General features: G+C 31.7%; 1 protein-coding gene and 1 pseudogene across 1 annotated transcript; both read right to left on the bottom strand.

The window, feature by feature from the left end:
* Positions 1 to 5,928: 5,928 nt before the first annotated feature.
* Positions 5,929 to 10,377, bottom strand: LOC114388521 (annotated as a pseudogene).
* A 1,771-nt stretch (positions 10,378 to 12,148) lies between these two features.
* Positions 12,149 to 16,600, bottom strand: LOC114388520 (shaggy-related protein kinase eta-like). The gene is made up of 12 exons (XM_028349044.1): positions 16,436 to 16,600; positions 15,340 to 15,432; positions 15,157 to 15,216; positions 14,807 to 15,079; positions 14,649 to 14,723; positions 14,496 to 14,552; positions 13,878 to 14,018; positions 13,690 to 13,740; positions 13,507 to 13,602; positions 13,320 to 13,403; positions 13,062 to 13,163; positions 12,149 to 12,725 (listed from the first exon to the last, which is right to left on the bottom strand). The coding sequence occupies exons 1-12, from the start codon at positions 16,448 to 16,450 to the stop codon at positions 12,630 to 12,632; spliced, it is 1,143 nt and encodes a 380-aa protein (XP_028204845.1). The 5' UTR covers positions 16,451 to 16,600; the 3' UTR covers positions 12,149 to 12,629.
* Positions 16,601 to 18,372: the final 1,772 nt, after the last annotated feature.

Here is an 18,372-nt window from a genome sequence, read left to right as displayed (position 1 = left end):
GTCATTTATTATTTTTTTAGAATATATTAAAAGATAAAAAAAATTAACATTAAGAATTTTGAACTTCTTTATTTAATATATTCACACTACTTTTTTATTTGATTTTAGGTTATAATAAGTAAATAATTAATAAATTGCAAAGTGACATTATTCTTTGAATGTTGTTATTTAAATTTTAAAATACACCATCTTTTATATTTGATTTTTGAGTTATATTAAAAGTATTAATAAAAACTGAAAATTACTCGTAAATTGTATAAATTAAAATACTTGTATTATTTTTTTTTTTAGGCAAAAGAAGGTGAGATCAAGCAAACCATTAAAGGTAGACATCTCATCTATGTTGACATCTCATATTGCACCTAAAACTCATCTTGAAATATATTAATCCAAAAAAGTATGACAACAAAACACTTGAGAGGGTTAAACCATACCAAGGAAGAGAAACTATAGGAACCTATACGAAGGGAGTCCATTCTTGTACCTAAGGAGTTGCTGAGAAACAAAAGATGCTGCTAGTCCCACTAGTGCAGTCTAGGATATTTTTGGGACTTGGAGCAAAAATTAAAAAAAAAAATCTCTAAACAATAAAAATATATTTTACAAATAATTTATTGACAAATTTTTTTATAAATTTATAAATTCAATTATAAAAAAATAATACACAAAACTCTTATATATTAAAAAGTTCACCAAAATGAGATTAATAAAAAAAAATTCTTCAGATTTTTTTAAAAATTATGAAACCCTCAAGATGGAGACCTAATAATCTTACACATGTGTCCAAGATAACACTAAGTCCCGCCAAATATATCTAGTATGAAACAAGTTTGTTAGTACAAGCATTGCTTTCACGGTAAATGTGAGATAATCTAAAACTAATATTATTAGTGGAATTAATACAATTTAGCCATTTGTTGTAAAGGTTCCAAGGAACCGAAAGAGAATTAGAAAAGGCATGAATGAGGGATTGAAGATCATGTTGTTGTCTATGAAGAAGCCACCCCAGCCAGGCGCCAGCCACCCAAGGACAGCCCTTCATCACACCGTCGGTTGGGGACGAATCCAAGAATATATTAAAAGGGAGGCCAAAAAATATTTTTTCACCATAATTTAAACATCTAATTTCTAATAAATAATTATTTAATGAATAATGAGTTTTATAAAAAGTATTTATTGTTTGATTTTATGGGAAAATTAGAAACAGGATCCATTACTAAAAGAAAAACAAGCAAATTAATGTTAACTCAATCTCCTATTTTTGTTATTATTTTTATAAAAAAAAAATCATTTTTGTCGTACCAATACATAGTGAGTGGTGAGGGAGGCGTGCGGTCGGTATTGCATTTAATCGACGGGATAGATGGGGGTCTGCATAAAAGCCTCTTAATATATACTGTCATTATTCCCAGGGTGGCTCACAACAGAGAAATATTTAAAGATGCAGAAGTCTTTAATAGAATTGCTCGAGGGGCCTTTAGAGGATGATCCTGATAAATGACAGAATTGAGGCTAATAGAGAGATTGTCAAATTTAATTTTGTTTCTTCTAACCCAAATGTAGAAGAAAGCATAGGTGATAACCGCAACAACATCAGAGGCTTGCTTTGATTTTTTCATGCAAATTGAAAGAATATTATAGTTTGGTATTAATGCTACTGAAAGAGGTAGTATCCAGGTTTCAACTTAACATAGTTGTAAAATATTTTAGTTTGGTATTCTGAAAAATGCTTAAAAAGTCCTTAAAATAAAGTAATTGAAACATACGAGAAAGAGAAAATCTAACACCAATCAATCCTTGAGTTTGGTGATATACTCCTTACACCTCTTGTAGTTTCTTTGACATTTACATGATATTTCTGTCTTTTTTTCGATATATATATATATATATATATATATATATATATATATATGAGTATTTGAAATATATTAACTAAAACCTTTATCACTTTAAAAAAATTACATTGGATATTTTTCTTATAAAAAGATTGTTGTAAAATTAAACAAAATCATGTAAATTTAAAGAAAGTACGTGAAGTGTGAGTACAATTTGTTTTAAAGAAATTGTAGCTATACATGCCCTTTTGCTGATGGCTTCCTCGTAGGTGTAATATAAGTTCGTCTTTTAATTTATGAGAAGTTGAATTTTTCTGTGAGATAGAATATTCAAAACTTCAAACATTTAGACTTTAGACCATATTGTGGATGCTGTCCATGAAATTATCCCACAATATATGCACGCAACCTTGAGCATTGGTCTTCAATGGGATCCAGGAATAGTCTAATGCAATATTAGTTATGTGCGATTATGCTCCTTGTATCAAACTGACTTTGTGCATGATTACGTAAAAAATGAGTTAAAAATTGGTGTTAGACTCAATTTTTTGTTGTAATTAATTGATGAATTTATTTAATTACTTGCAAAAGGATCTGGTTTCCACTGACATTCAATTATTGCCCATTCGTGATTTCCTACTCTTTGGAGTTGATCATATGGCAAGTATCTTCTATATTTTTGACATTATGAATTTACTATTTACTTTGACAATGATATATTTTGTGGGAATGCATGTCATCATTATTTAAAAGAAGCCTAACTAATAATGGCAAAAGCAAATTTATCGGTCAAGGTTAGATTAGGAAAAGAACAGGATATTAACGTAAAAAAAAAACAGGATATCAACGAAAAGTCCACCAAGAAAAAACATATAAAAATTCCAATATGTCTATATTTAGTTTCCGTCCATCGGGGTGATTTTCCATTTTTAGTTTAAAATTTTAATAAATTAAAATTAGTTTTAATTTTGAGTTTTTAGTTTTATAGTTTTTGAATTTTGAGTTTTAGATTTATTTTTTAGTTTTTAAATTTTTTTTGTAAATTAAAAATGAATAAAATAAGTTAACTGTTCTATCTTATGTATTTTCACGGTTAAATAATGTAATGTAAAAAAAATAGACATATAAAAATAATTAAAAATAAAAAAATAATTAAATCTGCTAAAAAATAAAATGGTAAAAACTTTGAAATATATAATTTTTTATAATAAAAATAAATTCATTAAAAAATAACACAATCATATAATAAAAATATATAATGCTAACAGTAGTGATGATGACAATAATAATTGAAGTAATGATAATTGCGATTATAGTTGAAATGATGATGACAATGATAATATTAGTGGTATAATAGTAGTGGTTAGGTGGAGAATGTTTTTTAAAAAACTAAATTCTAAAAAAAAAAACCTGCCTTTGAAAATCAACCTGATAATACAGAAATTTCTTGGCACTACCTAAATTCTTTGTTTTCTTAAGTGGATCCATGCATGAGTAATAAACAAAATTGTCTTTGTTTTTAAAATAAAGAAATACTTACCGTACCAATTTAAGTTGACAAAACTGGGAATACTAGATATAATACCGGTTGTATTTATATAATGTACGCAAGGGGATCCACTTCTACTTATAAATCATTTAATACATTAGACATATATTTTTTTGTTGATATATACAGCTCACTATAGTATAATTAGAGGGGTTTCTTTTAAATTCAGTACTAAACCTTCGAAGAACGAAAAGGCAAATGCTATGCAGAGAAGATGGTTTTGAGTATTTTGCCCCTTTAATCTCTTGGTGCTTTTCTATTAAATTGGATTTATCAACTCTAACCTACAAAAACGTCGATGGTAGAAAATGTATAAGATATTTTTGGGTAAGCGAGTAGCATTGATAGTTGATGTCATAATATATATAATTAAATATTAAGATGGCTGAGTAATTAAAATAAGGGTCTTGTTAATTGTTGTCTTTAATACATTGATTAAAAAAATTAAAACAAATGATAGCAAGTGTTTTTAGGGTATTAGTCAAGGAATTAAAAAGAAAAAAAAATAAGATGCCTGAAATTGTGTTATTTATGATTTTTTTATGTTTTTTTATAATTTTTATAATAAATATTTTTTTCATTTTAATTCCTAAACCAATTCTCTAAAGATACTGACACAAAAATTTAAAAAAAAAAACTATTTATTGTTAAGATTATAGAAAACATAAAAAAAAATGAAAAATAATACAATTTTATATATCTTAATAAATGTTTTTCTTCTGTTAATTTTTTAATCAGTATTCTGAATACACGGATTATCATTTGCTCCAAAAAAATGGATATGTGATTACCTAGCAAATTGAAGTTAGAATCAAAATGGGGGCCTACATATATAAGGTGATGAGTGATGGTAGGGCATAGAGGTTTGCAGCTAATAGTGAGGTCTAAAACAATTGGCATGCGATGTGAAACCAGTGGCGGGGCACAGCCAATACAATCGCATGTGACTACTAGTTGACTCCAATGCCTAGAGCCTCATATATCCATTGTGCATTAATCATAAATTCACATCTTCTCACAAATCAAATTTCATTTCTTTCTCGACGGAATGAATTATGGAACCACAGAACCTCCGTTATGAGATAGAGAATAAGGATCTATTTTGGATATCTTTCTTAAGTAATTTTAAGATAATTCCTTATGCAAGTACTACTAACAAGGAAATATTAATCTCAAATCTTATCATTTTATACGTTTATATTAATTCTCTTTAATTTTTAAAATTTACTCTCCATGCCAATAACATGATAAAAAAAATACTATCTTCCTCTTAAATTCAAATTATATATAATTTTATATTTATTTATTTAAATTAATTATATGTATCTTCTTACAATTTCAGGAGACAATTTTGTTGATATCGAAATTGGTATATAACATTAAACTGTTGGCACAAACCCACAATGTTTATTTTAATAAATAATTTTCTTTTAGATAACGATCATGCTAACAAGGACAAAACATTTTTTGTCTATTAGGATATATATATTTCTTTTAGTGAAGAAAGCATTTTATCTTTATGATATGATAGTGTTTATGACATGTAATGTAATCTCGTTTTATAATTATTTGTGTAGTGTTTGTTTGGTTATGATTATCCAATTCTCATATATATTCTCTTTCCACATTTTTTAGAATCGACAAATTCTAACTTTCAGGTAAATGAGTTAATTTGACATGATTTTAGGAAAAAATATGCGTAACAAAGACATATCCAAACACGCAAGTAATGAATCCAAAGTTGATCTTCCATTATAAACAACTTTTTGTTGAAGTGATTGCATTTTCAATATAATAATTAAAAAAATGTTGTTGTTGTGAACCTAAGTGATTTAATCTTGATTATATTATTTTCTTTCCTTTGGGTCCAGAGTCCAAGACATGGTAGGCCATGAAGAAGTCCTGCGTCAAGGGGAAACAACCCTAGTTCCCTTGGAAAGAGTACAAGTTACCAGATTTGGACTGCACTACTACTGATAGAGATTACACTTTTGACAGCACCAAAAGCCAGGTTTGAACATTTATGCCATTTTTTTTAGTTGGTACAACATTTATGGTATTCAAATCCACATTATATTAACTTTAAATATTAAATTAACATTGTAGATTATCTAAACATATCATAAACACATTCACAACACTTCTAACTATCGTACTAAATAAAAAGGTTTACATTTGCGTATACGGTATACTTAAAACAACTGTCATAAGCACAAGAGCCTTAACTCGTGAGATTTACGTCTCCTCGAAGACAAAAGATTGTGAGAATAAATCCCAATTGAGGCCCATGTATCATTTAGTCTTTGTGCATATTTTTCTTTTCAATCAGCCTAAAACTAAAATGCCAGAGACATCCCTTTATGCACAAACCCTTTTCAAGAATTTTTATGTACAACTTCACAGCCTCAAGTTAGATTCACAAATTAAATAATTAACATTTGAAAAAAAGGAAAAACGTCACAATTATAGGCTCTACCTGAAAATATTCCTAAGTATTTAAACGTTTAGAATTAAATTAAACTTTTGAACAAAACTAACTAAGGATAAAAGGAATGGAAGGGGAAATAAATATATTCCTATGTGTTATACATATTGATCAAATGCAAAACTCATGTACATTGTAGACTTTGCAAAAAGGAAGGGACTACACCTAATGTCACCGAGGTCCAGAAAGCTCAATGGCTTCAATAATAAAGGAAGGTTCTTCATGAGCATCACCATAATTTTGTGAGAAACTGCAAGTTATTTCATCATATAGGTTAGTCCCCCCTTGTGACTCCTCTGGCCTCACTGACTGCCCTACCAGACCTTCTAGAATCTTTAAAGCTTCTGACATCTTCGGCCGCAAAGTGGGATGCGACTGAGTACATTGTAAAGACAACTCCACTGCTTTCTCTAACCCTACTGGATCAAAACATCCCCTAAGATCCCTGTCAACTAGCACTTCCAGCCGCTTCTCCTCAAACAAGGTTCTAACCTGCAGGAATTCAGCTAGTTGTTCAATACAAAGTCTGGAATAAAAAGCCATGAATTTCATGAAACTAGATTTTGAGCAAGACACACAGAATGCTTCAGTATTTCACAGCAAGTGTAAAACAGGTAAAGCAACATTATTAGCAAGCTAGGCTCAATGCAATCTTATGGCAATGGTCTTGAGTCAAGATTATCATCATCTGAAGACCAAGGGAGCAGAAAAGACATTATATAAAAAGGTGAGCTTACAAACAATTTAAAAAAATACTCACCCAATCAAGGATCATTCCCTTTTGGACCTGACCATTTCCAGCATCCAGTGCTTTGTGTCCTGTTATGAGCTCCAAAAGTAATATGCCAAATCCAAAAACATCTGTTTTTTCAGAAGACTGTCCAGTTGAGAGATATTCTGGGGCAATGTGCCCTACAGTACCCCGCACTGCAGTAGTTACATGTGAATCCCTTTGATCCAAGAGCTTAGCAAGACCAAAATCCCCCACCACAGCTTCAAAACTTTCATCTAACAAAATGTTTGCAGCCTTAACATCCCTGTGGATTATTTTTGGATTGCACTGTTCATGCAACACGCATTCTCCTGTTCTAGTCCAACGATGGCTTTTCACAACAAGTCTCTGCTTGAGAACAAGGGAGAAGAGAAAATCTATTAAAATCTAGACTTGGGAATTTAATACCAGAAAAAATGTATTCAACAAAGAACCTGCATGAATTAAGGTGGTAATCACAAATTTTTTTTTAATATAGAATGCAGTAAACATTTCGATAATTATTACAGATAATGTGCCACTTGAAAGTGATAGACTGCATAGACAAAATACAGAGAAATCACTAGTTACTGACATCCAGAATAATGGAATCACTACATGTCATTGATTTGAAGACAGCTTTTTTCCAATTTCCATGTATCTACTCAGTTACAATATTTTACACAGCCTCAAATACAAAAATGAATAATATGAAACAAACCTCTCAAGTGATCAGCAACACTGCCATTGGGCATGTAAGGATAAACAAGCAACCTTTCATCTGGTGTCATGCAAAATCCATAAAGACGCAAGAGGTTCCGATGCACAGCCAAGCCAATCATCTCAACTTCTGTTTGAAACTGAACTTCTCCAGTGTAATTGGGATCTTTCAGCCTCTTTACTGCCACCAACATTTTATTTGCAAGGCATCCTTTGTAGACAACACCAAATCCACCTTGTCCTAGGATATTTTTTGAATTGAAATTCCCAGTAGCGGTCTGCAATTCCCAGAAGGAGAACCTCTTCAAATGGCCAATATCAAATTCACAATCTTGCTCCACTTCAAATGTCAAATGATCCAGAGTGAGGAAAAAAGTAGTGAGGAATATGTGTATGTTCCATAATGAAGAAAAAAAATAGTGAAGTTCATATCAGGATGTACCATAAGATGTGTAGAGAATGTGTGATCTGTACCAATGCAACAACAAGCACCCTTTGGTGATGACTGCCACTCGTTTGAGATGACCCTGTATCTGCAATGGAATCATCATTTATATTTACCTCGATCTACTGATTACTAGGGTTTTAATTTAATAGATAGAGCTTAAATCTAAACTACCATTTACTGGTTTTGAAAAGCCCATACAAATTTGTGAGGAAGAGGTGCAGAGGAAATTGTTTCCTGAAATACTATCACGAAAGTAAAATGTCAAGCGAAGAAACAAGATTGATGCATGCAACAAAAGGTTAAAAAAAAAAAACTTCGTACCCCATTGCCCAGAGGCTCTTTGCTATGCGAAGGTATGGGGGAGGGATATTGTACGCAGCCTTACCCTTGCATAAGCAAAGAGGCTGTTTCCGGATTCGAACCCATGACCAACAAGTCACCAAGGCACAACTTTACCGCTCGCCCTCATGCAACAAAAGGTTAAATATTAAAAAAAAAAAAAAAAAAAAAAATTAAGCCAATACTTATTTCTAACAAGGCAATAACCAGTCTCCTCAAGAATCTAGAGCTATGGCATAAGTTTTCTGCTTCATATATCATAAGTTACTTGAAATTTTTAGATTTGTTTTTAGTAAACAGTTAACATCTGTGGGGTTCCAAGAAATGGGCTCTAGTTGTATGCTCCTTGTATTACTTGAGTAAACCATTGCAGCAGTTTTATAAGCAACCAGTGAACGTATAATTAGAAGCCTTTTTATGTTGTTCATTAAGAATATTAGAATTCACATAGCAAATCTTAGGGGCATATCATATACCATTGAAAACTCACCTATAACCCTTTGCTAAAATTTTTGGAGTGGGACCACTGAGATTATTGAATGACAAATCCCTACAACATACGGTACAATAATGAAATGTACTTTTAAGGATTTAAGCAAAAATACAATAAAACTGTGATAAAAAGTGCATACAAGAATGAAAGGCCTGTGAGATTAGCAACAAACTGAGGAATCTGTCCGGATAGTTTATTTTTGCTGAGCCGCCTGAAATACTTGCATGAATAAATTAGGAAGTAAACAGTTAGAGAAAGGCTACTGAATAAGCCAAATAAGTAATAAAAACATCACCATTGCTGAACTATTTGTCACACCACACTCACAAGTAACTAAGATGAGTCAAACAGCCCAAAGAATTAGGAATTTCTCCATCAAGCTGGTTACCAGAAAGGTCAAGGGTTTGAAGCTCTAACAACTTCCCTATCTCGGTCGGGATTGGACCAGATAACTGATTGTTCTGCAATAACCTAAGAATACAATGGCAAAACTCAAATAATAAGAAAAGCTGAATAATGCAAATAATGTAAATGAAAAGCTAGACAACAAGAGTGCACATTCAAATGAAACAAGTATAGGCCATTCCAGTTCCAACTCACAATGTTTTGAGATGGCTCAAATTTTCAATTCCTGAGGAAATCGTTCCAGATAAACCCACACTGGCCATTTCCCTGCCAACACCATCAAATTAACACCAATTGTCAACATCCTCATAGCTTGAGAAAGAAATGCCACGAATAAGTAATAACCCTTCAAATATCAGAATTAATGGCATCAGGAAAACACATTGAAAAACACTACGCTTCTGGCCTTCCCGAGACACAAAAATGCTAAAATGTAAAAACATGTTACATTATTCATAGCCAAAAAAAGAAGGAAGCAAGCTTAAGTGATAGAAATTAGCAACAAAAAGACTTACAGGGACATGACATAACCTTCGGCAGAGCAACCGACCATGTCCCAAGTACAAGGGTCAACCGAATTAATATCCCAACCATCCATGACATGGACATGGAACTCATCATTCGTCTTACTCTTCATGGACATCAAAGCAGCCACTGATAACAACCCAACAACAACAACAATCTCTCACTGAAACAGAGCTAAAAAGATGAGAAACAAGCAAAAGGAAGAAACACCAAACCTTCATAGTTGACACCCTTTGGAGAGAGAAGGTTATCAGTGCCATCAACAACAAGCACCCAATTCCACAGAAAAAGTGAAATGAGCCATGCAACAACTTTGATATGTTCCATGAAATCCAAAAAACCGATTCAAGTAGTGGGAAGCAAAAAAGTTTGGAACTTTTCTACTGGGATATTCGGCTCTGAGCTTCTGATAAAAAAAAAAACAAGCAAACACTTTTGGAAAATCTCTCGCCCGTGCTTACTGCCTCGAGAGAAACGAAGTTGAAAAAAGGACCGCGAACTTTTTCACACACAAAAAAAATAATATAAAATATAGATAACAAAATGAACTGAAACGAATGAAGATGGTGAGAGCAGGGAAGACAAGTCGAGATTCGGTAACATGACAGTGATTGTCGCATGGTAACAGTGTTTAGCTTCATGGCAATGATCCTGTGCGGATAATCAAGTGGATTTCATGATCTGACACCATGCGTTGGCTGTTCAGTTCGTTAAAATTAAAAAGGTTGGATTTTTTGTTTAGGATCGTGATGGTGAATGGACGGTGAAGATAGAAGTGGTCGTTAGTGTTGATGATTAAGCTCGAGGCGCGAGATTTGATAGTTGGGTGGTATTTATAAATTGCATGTCTCGGAGCTCAAGGAACTCACTGCTCTACAAATAGTTTGATTGTGGAATGCCTATATTACCACCTAGTTGTTTAATTAATTCACATGATGCTGTGACGGAAATCTATTGTTAGATTCTTCAATACCACATATGATGCGATAGATCATAGGTAGCCCTGTTTATATAACTATATATATAGGAGATGAGATGAACAATTAAAAATCACATGTAGTGTTGAATTAGGTTCAATTTTTTCAGAATTAATTTTAATTTCACATTAAGAGTCAAAACAACAAATAATTATTTTCATTTTTAAATTTTTCATCATGATTTTGGAACAAAAAATCGATTCAAGTAGCTATCCAAATTCCAAACATAAATTATTCATTAATATATGAATTTATCAGTAAAAGAAATTATTAAGTGATCTTAGATTATATGATTTCTATTAATTCTCACATGATATAATATGTACTCGAATGTTATTAATTTTTTTGTAATAATTACTCAATTAGTAGAGATGTTTGTAAACTAATTTAATTTAATGTAAATTCTACAATATAAATTAAAAATAATTTTATTAGATTTAAATTGAATTTTAAAATTAATTCAATGTAATATAACTAAACTTGTGTGCACATATATAATTTTAAGAGTTGTCAATGATTATCATAAGCACATAAAAAGAAGCTTTTTTTGTTAAAAGTATATTTATTATATTGAAAATACAAAAGTTATTTAATGTCTTTTTTTTTAACAAATTAGTATTTTTGTCCTTTAAATTTAAAGTTAGTTTTGATTTCGCTCTCTAACTTTTTTTAATATACTCTACTAACTTTTATTTTCATTATTATATAGAGAATTTAACAAGCCAATAATTTATTATTCCGTTAAAAAGTTAAATTAGTATATTTTAAATATAATCTGGATAATTTAAAACAGTTTTATTAGATTTATTAACAATTAGGTTTTCACTCAAAATCAGCCATAGAATTTATTAATATTATTATTATTAGATAAAATGTTTAAAATTCTACATAATATGTTAATTGCGTTAGTTCAACATAATTATGAACAAATAATTGTTTTAAAAATATCTTAAAATCCTATTTTCTAAGCCCTTCATACCGGACAACTTCTCACCCTAAATATGCTTGGGGGATACGTCCAATTACCAACAATGGAATTTTGCCTTAAATATTTTTTCATCCACAAATTAACGTTTTACTTTCGTACTTGCAAAAAAAAAAAAAACTTCATCCTTACAATATATATATATTTTATTTTTTATCGTTTTAAATAATATTTTTCCCTATTCAAAATATTTTTTTCTGTTCAAAACACTAACATTTTACAATGAAAAATAAAACAGACATTTTGCGATGACTAAAAAAACAAAAATAAAAAAACACTAAATTAAATTGACAAAATGTATTTAGTCCATGAATTTTCATCAATGAAGACTTGAAGAAAATTCATGTGCAAATCCTTACCAGTTCAGCTAGCAAATAGTCTATATAAGTTGAAAAGAACGCAATAAAATCATATGGATCTACATAGTTACTCCATAGATTACATGACTAGAGTTAAACTCAAATTGTAAGAGAAAAAGTTCATATAATGTCAGGCAACATTTTTTAAAATAAATTATATATATAATATCAACATAAGAAAAATTATGAGCACTGTTAGCATCAAAATAGCTAAAACTTAAGAATTGAAATTCAAGAAATAATAAAAAATGAAATGTGGAAACTTTAGAAAGCAGCATTAAAGAAAAACAGATAGGATAGCACATTACATTTCACAAGGAACTGGTCAACAACATTACAAATCGCCAATTACATTAACAAGAGGAAACCAAACCCAACAACCCCACCATCAAAACTCATGTGGACCCTCCTTCCCTCCTTCCATCTAAGGCTTTTGTTTTCCCCTCACAGAAGCAATCTAAGTTCTGCCATTTCAGGCCAAATATACTTTACTACTATATGACATGTTGACGTTTACAATAAACAAAGGCTATTTAGCCTGAGGAAATAAGATCCACCAGTAGCAACAGAGAATCAAAAAGTATGCATATGCTGATGGATCTCAACTGCAGGCATCCAGCACCCCAAGTCTCAGTCTAGGTTCAGCTTGAAACTACACTGGTCAGGCCACAGAACATGCTAATTTAGACAAAAATAACGGTGTCACTTTTGTTTAACTTATCAACTAGTATACACTAAAGCCCCCCTAAAGCTCATCATCATGATCCTGCTGGAGGAACAAATTGCAGCCCTATTTGCCGCTTCACGTGGTCAGGTATCAATTTGTTAACAAGCACTGGAGATGCTTCAGATAACTGTCAACAGAGAGAATCACAATATAGTTGTCCATCATTTATGATTTTTAGATTGGATGTTTATAAAGATCATAAAAAGGAACGCACTGCATGTATATTTTTCAATGCATTGCTTTCTGTACTCAAATAGACAAACACACAAAGACAGACACTTAAAAACAACCAGACAGAAATAAAGCTAAGAAAATGGATCTGTAGACCTTTCTCAGGCCTCTAGACTTATTCAAACCTTTATTAAAAACAGTATCAATTTTATTCCTAATCTTGAAATGGTCTGTACAAATATTTTACCGCCAGAGCACAAGTATGATGAAGAAAGGTAATTTAAGGACTTACTTCCTGTTTGAAGTTAAATAGAGGAGGAAATGGACGACCATTTGGCAGGCGAGCATGGGGTTCTCGAAGTTCATCAAAGAAAGGATGTGCACATGCTTCAAGCTGCATAACACAAATAGATTCTTCTCAAATTTCCGTGCTAGCTTTTCTATAGAACATTCATTGATTAATCAAATTCAGGAGAATTATAGGGTATGAAAATACTGATACTAAATTAGTTGGAATACAGAAAGTGGAAAAAAAAAAAAAAACACTAACCGCAGTGCATCGGAGACTTGGGGAGTATTGCAAAAGCCGGGATGCAAGATCAATTGCTTCTGGAGGCATCTTTTTGTGGAATATCTACACAATTTCGAAGTGTTAGAATGTCCAGGAATGTTTACATGCTAATTACATTTTAATCATCTGAAAAACCAATTGTCTGAAAGTAGATAAAATTTTAGACCTTGTGCCATGGGTGTGCTTTTATCTGTGGAAACCTAAAGTCATTGTAATTGGGATTCATACAGCGTACTTCCTCTCGAGTGGGTGTGCCAAGCACCTGCAATACAAAATTTTATAAAGTGACTTATAATGACAAGGATGGCATGACAAAAGAACATAAAATACATGTTAACACCAATTGCACCTTTATAATATGTACGAGCTGGTCTACTGCATTTTCGCCAGGGAATAATGGCTGCAAAAGTTTAAATTATTTCAGATAACACATGGGTGGAAAATAATTAAGAGAACATTTACTTCATTTTGCAGTAGATTCATATAATAGTACATAGTAATAATAATAATTAATGAAAACAAATCAATGACACAAACCTGGCCCAAAAGAAGCTCAGCAAGGACACAGCCAGCTGACCAAATATCAATTGAACTTGTATACTCTGTGGCACCAAATATAAGTTCTGGAGCACGATAGAATCGTGAACATATGTATGATATATTAGCTTCACCTTTTACCTGATGAGACAAAATTTGAAGGTTGTTAGAACAAGAAACATTCTGCCGGAAAAGAGGGAGGGGCACAAAGTGAAATCAATTTATTGGATATTGTAAGATGAGTAGTAGTCCCACACCCCCACACTAAAACACAAGTTGGATGCATGCAGAACATGATAAAAACCTCCAAAAAAACAAAAATTGCAATATATGTATACACACACACACACACACTGGTATGATAGAAATCTTGAAAAAAAGGAAAAAACAGAGAGCTCCACAGCTTGCTGTTGAGCAGAACAAGACATCGACACAAGAAACTGAAAAACCAAAACAAAGTAAAAATTAGACCTGCTTCATCTAAACTGTCAAAACTTTATGGTCATTGATAGGTTATTGGTTGACATTCTAAGTTAATACTTTGTCGATACAAAAGACAATGGTGTGTGAAAAAAGATGGACATAAAACTAAGCATACCAAAGCAAAATAAGACCTACTAGAACTTTTGCACTTCCAAAATCACATAGCTTCACTTGGTGTGTAAGAGGATCCACCTGGAATGTACACAGAATGACATCAAAGTCAAACATATTGATTATCGAGTACTTTTTTAAGAATGAATCTGACTATATATAAACATATAAACAAACCAATATATTTTGAGGCTTCAAGTCTCTGTGGCAAACTTTGGGCACAGTGTGTATATAAGCCAGCCCCCTGAAAATCTGCATGCATGCCACTAACTTTTATCAGGCATCGATCAAACATATCAGAGATATTTATGAATACCAGAAAGTATGACACATACCTGGTACATATAAAGTTTTACATAGATGATTGGCATTCTTTGATTAGCATTGGTATAGTGCTTAATGACTCTATACATAGACTCTGGAACATATTCCATCACCAAATTAAGAAAAAGCTCATCTGTACTTGTAGTTGAAAAGAAACAATGCTTCAAAGAGATCACATTTGGATGATCCAAAACACGCATTAACTGTAGTTCGCGATTCTTGTATCTTCTGTCCTGTAAAACCTTTTTAATAGCCACTGCTTCCCCAGTTTCCAAGCATTTTGCCTAAGAGAGAAAACAAATTATCAGCATGTGGTAGTGACAGCAAGAGTAAAGAATCTAGTAGTTGGTTATCACCATACCTGGAAAACAATTCCAAATGATCCAGTTCCTACAACCCGTTCTGCCATGTAACTAATAGTCTACAAGAATGATTGTACAAGACATTAAACTTGCCAGGATAAATGTCATATGGCCTTTTTAACAACCCAGCAAATAATTCAAGAGCAGTATTATTGGCAGAATGGAATTTACAAATATAATACCTGTTTGGGTTCCCCATTTTTGCCTCCAATAGTTGTAGATATGATGTGACCAGTGAGGGAATCATCGCCATTGGTGACAGAGGAAGACATCTCCTGATAAAATCGTCAAGTTTCCAACAAGGTATAAGAAATCTTAGAATTTTAACTTTCTCCGACAATGGTTTCAGAAGTAAACGTTGGAAGAATACATTTAACCAATTGGCAGATATATCAAAAACACTAGGTAAAGATATCACATTTCAACAGCATATTTAATAACTCGAAAGTTAAGTTTTAGACATAACACGGAAAAAATTAGCCATGCAACTTAAAGAAGATATTAGGGAAATCCAGTGGTGGAAATAAGCGGCTAAAAAAATTAAAGACAAGGAACCATTAACTATAGCAGCACTATGTTCAGAGTACAAACTTCAATTGAAAATGTTGAAAGTAAGAACTGATCGGAACACAACGTGTTATGTTGCTAACATAAATTAAAGCAAAGAAACAGCCAGCAGAAGACTACAAAAAACTGGATAAAAATACTGTTATCCGAATCAGAATAAAAGAATCTGGTGAATAACTAGCAAATAATCACAAGTTCATGACAAACAAAAAACGAATCGTTGAGAGTCCAACATCAGCATAGGACCACAAGATTTATGATACAAGTGTCAGCAACGAATAAATCTTCAACTCGGCACAAAACCCAGTTCAGAACCTCTATACCAGAAATATAAAAGGGAAGGAAAGGAAGAAAAAAAAATGAAACTTCATAGAAAACCATAGATCAACACGTAGATGAGCTAAAAGGGTATTTTACGTTAAGCTCAAAGACCAAATTTTTAGCCAAAAAAAAAAAACGAATTTCCCCAATAAGAAACCCTAACATCCCCTTTGTCAACTGAGAATGGAAACAAACAAAAAAAAAGAAATAAGAAATAGAGAAACAAAAATTACACATCCCACATAATTCTAGTTTCATCCTCATAACAACAACAAAACCCCCAAATACATTTTCAACTCTCCCATTTTTGGGTCACTCAACTTTCTCACCCAGCAAACAATCAGCATAACAACAAGGCTAAAAGGATTATATTTTTTGCATGAAAAGTACCTTATCCTCAGTCATGGCGGAGGGCAGAGAGAAAAGAGGGAGAATCTAAGAAAGGGAGAAGAAGAAGAGAATGGTGAGAGAGAAAATATGAAGGAGAAGAAGAAAAGGAAGGACCCCGTCAGAGTAAGAGAAAGACAAGTCCATGTGATGACAGCTCTCCTTTCTCCACTCCTTTCTTTCCTGTCTTTTTTTATTTTATTTTCTATTTATTTGTTTTTCTTTTGGATTTTTCCCACTTTTCTTGACTAACTTTGCAGATTAGAAAGACCTTGCTATTAATCACAATCATTAGGTGTGCTTAACAAAATAATATTAACAATTAGGTAAATGCTAATTGGTGTTATAAGTATATTGGTTAACAAACTTTAAGTAGAATTGTTTATATTAAAAGGGAGAAAGATGCATTTTTTACACTCTTATACTATTTACATAATAAATATTTTTATCTTGTAGTTTATCCACCAATATCTTAAGAATATTGATTAACAAGACCCTAATAATAATATAGATGAAATTAATAAATAAATATGAGAGCACGGAAAGGAATAATAATGATGCTTTGTTGGAGCTTCCTCCTTTTTAACTTTATCATTTTAACGTCGGCAAAATGCCTCTTAAGGGATGTTTGGTAGATAATATTTTTTACCTTTTCAGGCATCATGAATGTTAATTATGTTTCTCATGAATTAATTTTAATTCACTTTTCCGCATAAAATTCACAAGAAGGAGGATAGAATTATAATTTTATTGAGTAGATGAATAATTTTAATTACGTATCTTACATGAATATTTAATTATCAGAAAACATGTTAAGACTAATCAAACCTAACTTACACATTCTCATAAATCATAATTCCTAAGAATTGATTTTCTCAAAAATCATATTTTTCGGATCTAAATTTTTTCTCTTCTACTAAACGTCCCCTTAATTGTAATGAGTTGAGAGCCCAAAATGATTATTCCATATAATGATGGTTAGGTCCAGTTTTAAACATTAGCATGATCATTTTTTCAGTTTTCACACTATTTTTTTTTTTGGGTAATACATAGTATTTTAGTTATATTTTATTATTATTTTTTATATATTTTAAGATATTTAGAAATGTTATATTAAGAAATTAAATATTTCCTATGAAAGCAAGAACCACAACCTCGAAATTAATTTGAAGAATCATAAATTAAGTTCTTAAAATCTTAAAAATGTGTTAATACAAATGATGAATGTTGTCCCAAAATTCACTCATAACTGCTCAAACTTCAACATAAACTACCCAAACTCGACTAAAAGATCTTGAGATTCAAGTTAAAAAAATAACATAATAAAAAAAAGTATATAAAAATATGATAAATATATTGTCATCGAATACTTCATATATTGTCATCGAATTAGACAATATTATGTGAGTCTTTTTGGTGTTACAAATTTCTTTTCATATTTAAAAAAATATTACAATTTAAATTTCATGGGAAAGGGTTCTAGTAAACGTCAAGTGTTAGTGCAATGGGAGGAGGGTCTCTCCCCTGATTGGGACACAATAAAGGGTGTTTATAACCTGGAGGACAAGGTTAGTGTTGATGGGGAATATTGATATGATGAGGAGCAAACTAATGAAGTCAAGGATCTAGTTGTTAACGGAAAGAGTCTAGGCCCAAAAGGACTATTGTCACACCAAAGAAGTGAAAGGACTTTGACAGACTAAGGGGGTATTAGGGGAGTTCTATTATAGAAGGTTCCTTAATGGTCATTGCTCGTTGCAAGTTCTCTCTTTTTCTTTTAATTGAGGTTTTAATATTCTTAACATGGAAGTGTGTGTTTCTTTTTCACTTAAATTCAACAAAACCCAATTTATTCATTGTATCTTTTCCTTCTACGTTTTTGTCTTAGAAAGTGAAAGACCTTTATTAATCATGGTGGCAACAGGAAACAAACACACCCA

The sequence above is a fragment of the Glycine soja genome, chromosome 15, assembly GCF_004193775.1.
Source record: "Glycine soja cultivar W05 chromosome 15, ASM419377v2, whole genome shotgun sequence".
NCBI lineage: Eukaryota > Viridiplantae > Streptophyta > Magnoliopsida > Fabales > Fabaceae > Glycine > Glycine soja.
Note: the sequence above shows the minus strand (reverse complement) of the source record. Positions and strands in the feature narration are given on the sequence as shown.

Coding starts and splice junctions, on each gene's coding strand:
- LOC114388520 (XM_028349044.1), bottom strand. Junction 13,603..13,689: donor AGCTCGTACATATTATAAAG/GTGCAATTGGTG, acceptor TTTGTATTGCAG/GTGCTTGGCACACCCACTCG. Junction 12,726..13,061: donor TATTTAACTTCAAACAGGAA/GTAAGTCCTTAA, acceptor CTCTGTTGACAG/TTATCTGAAGCATCTCCAGT.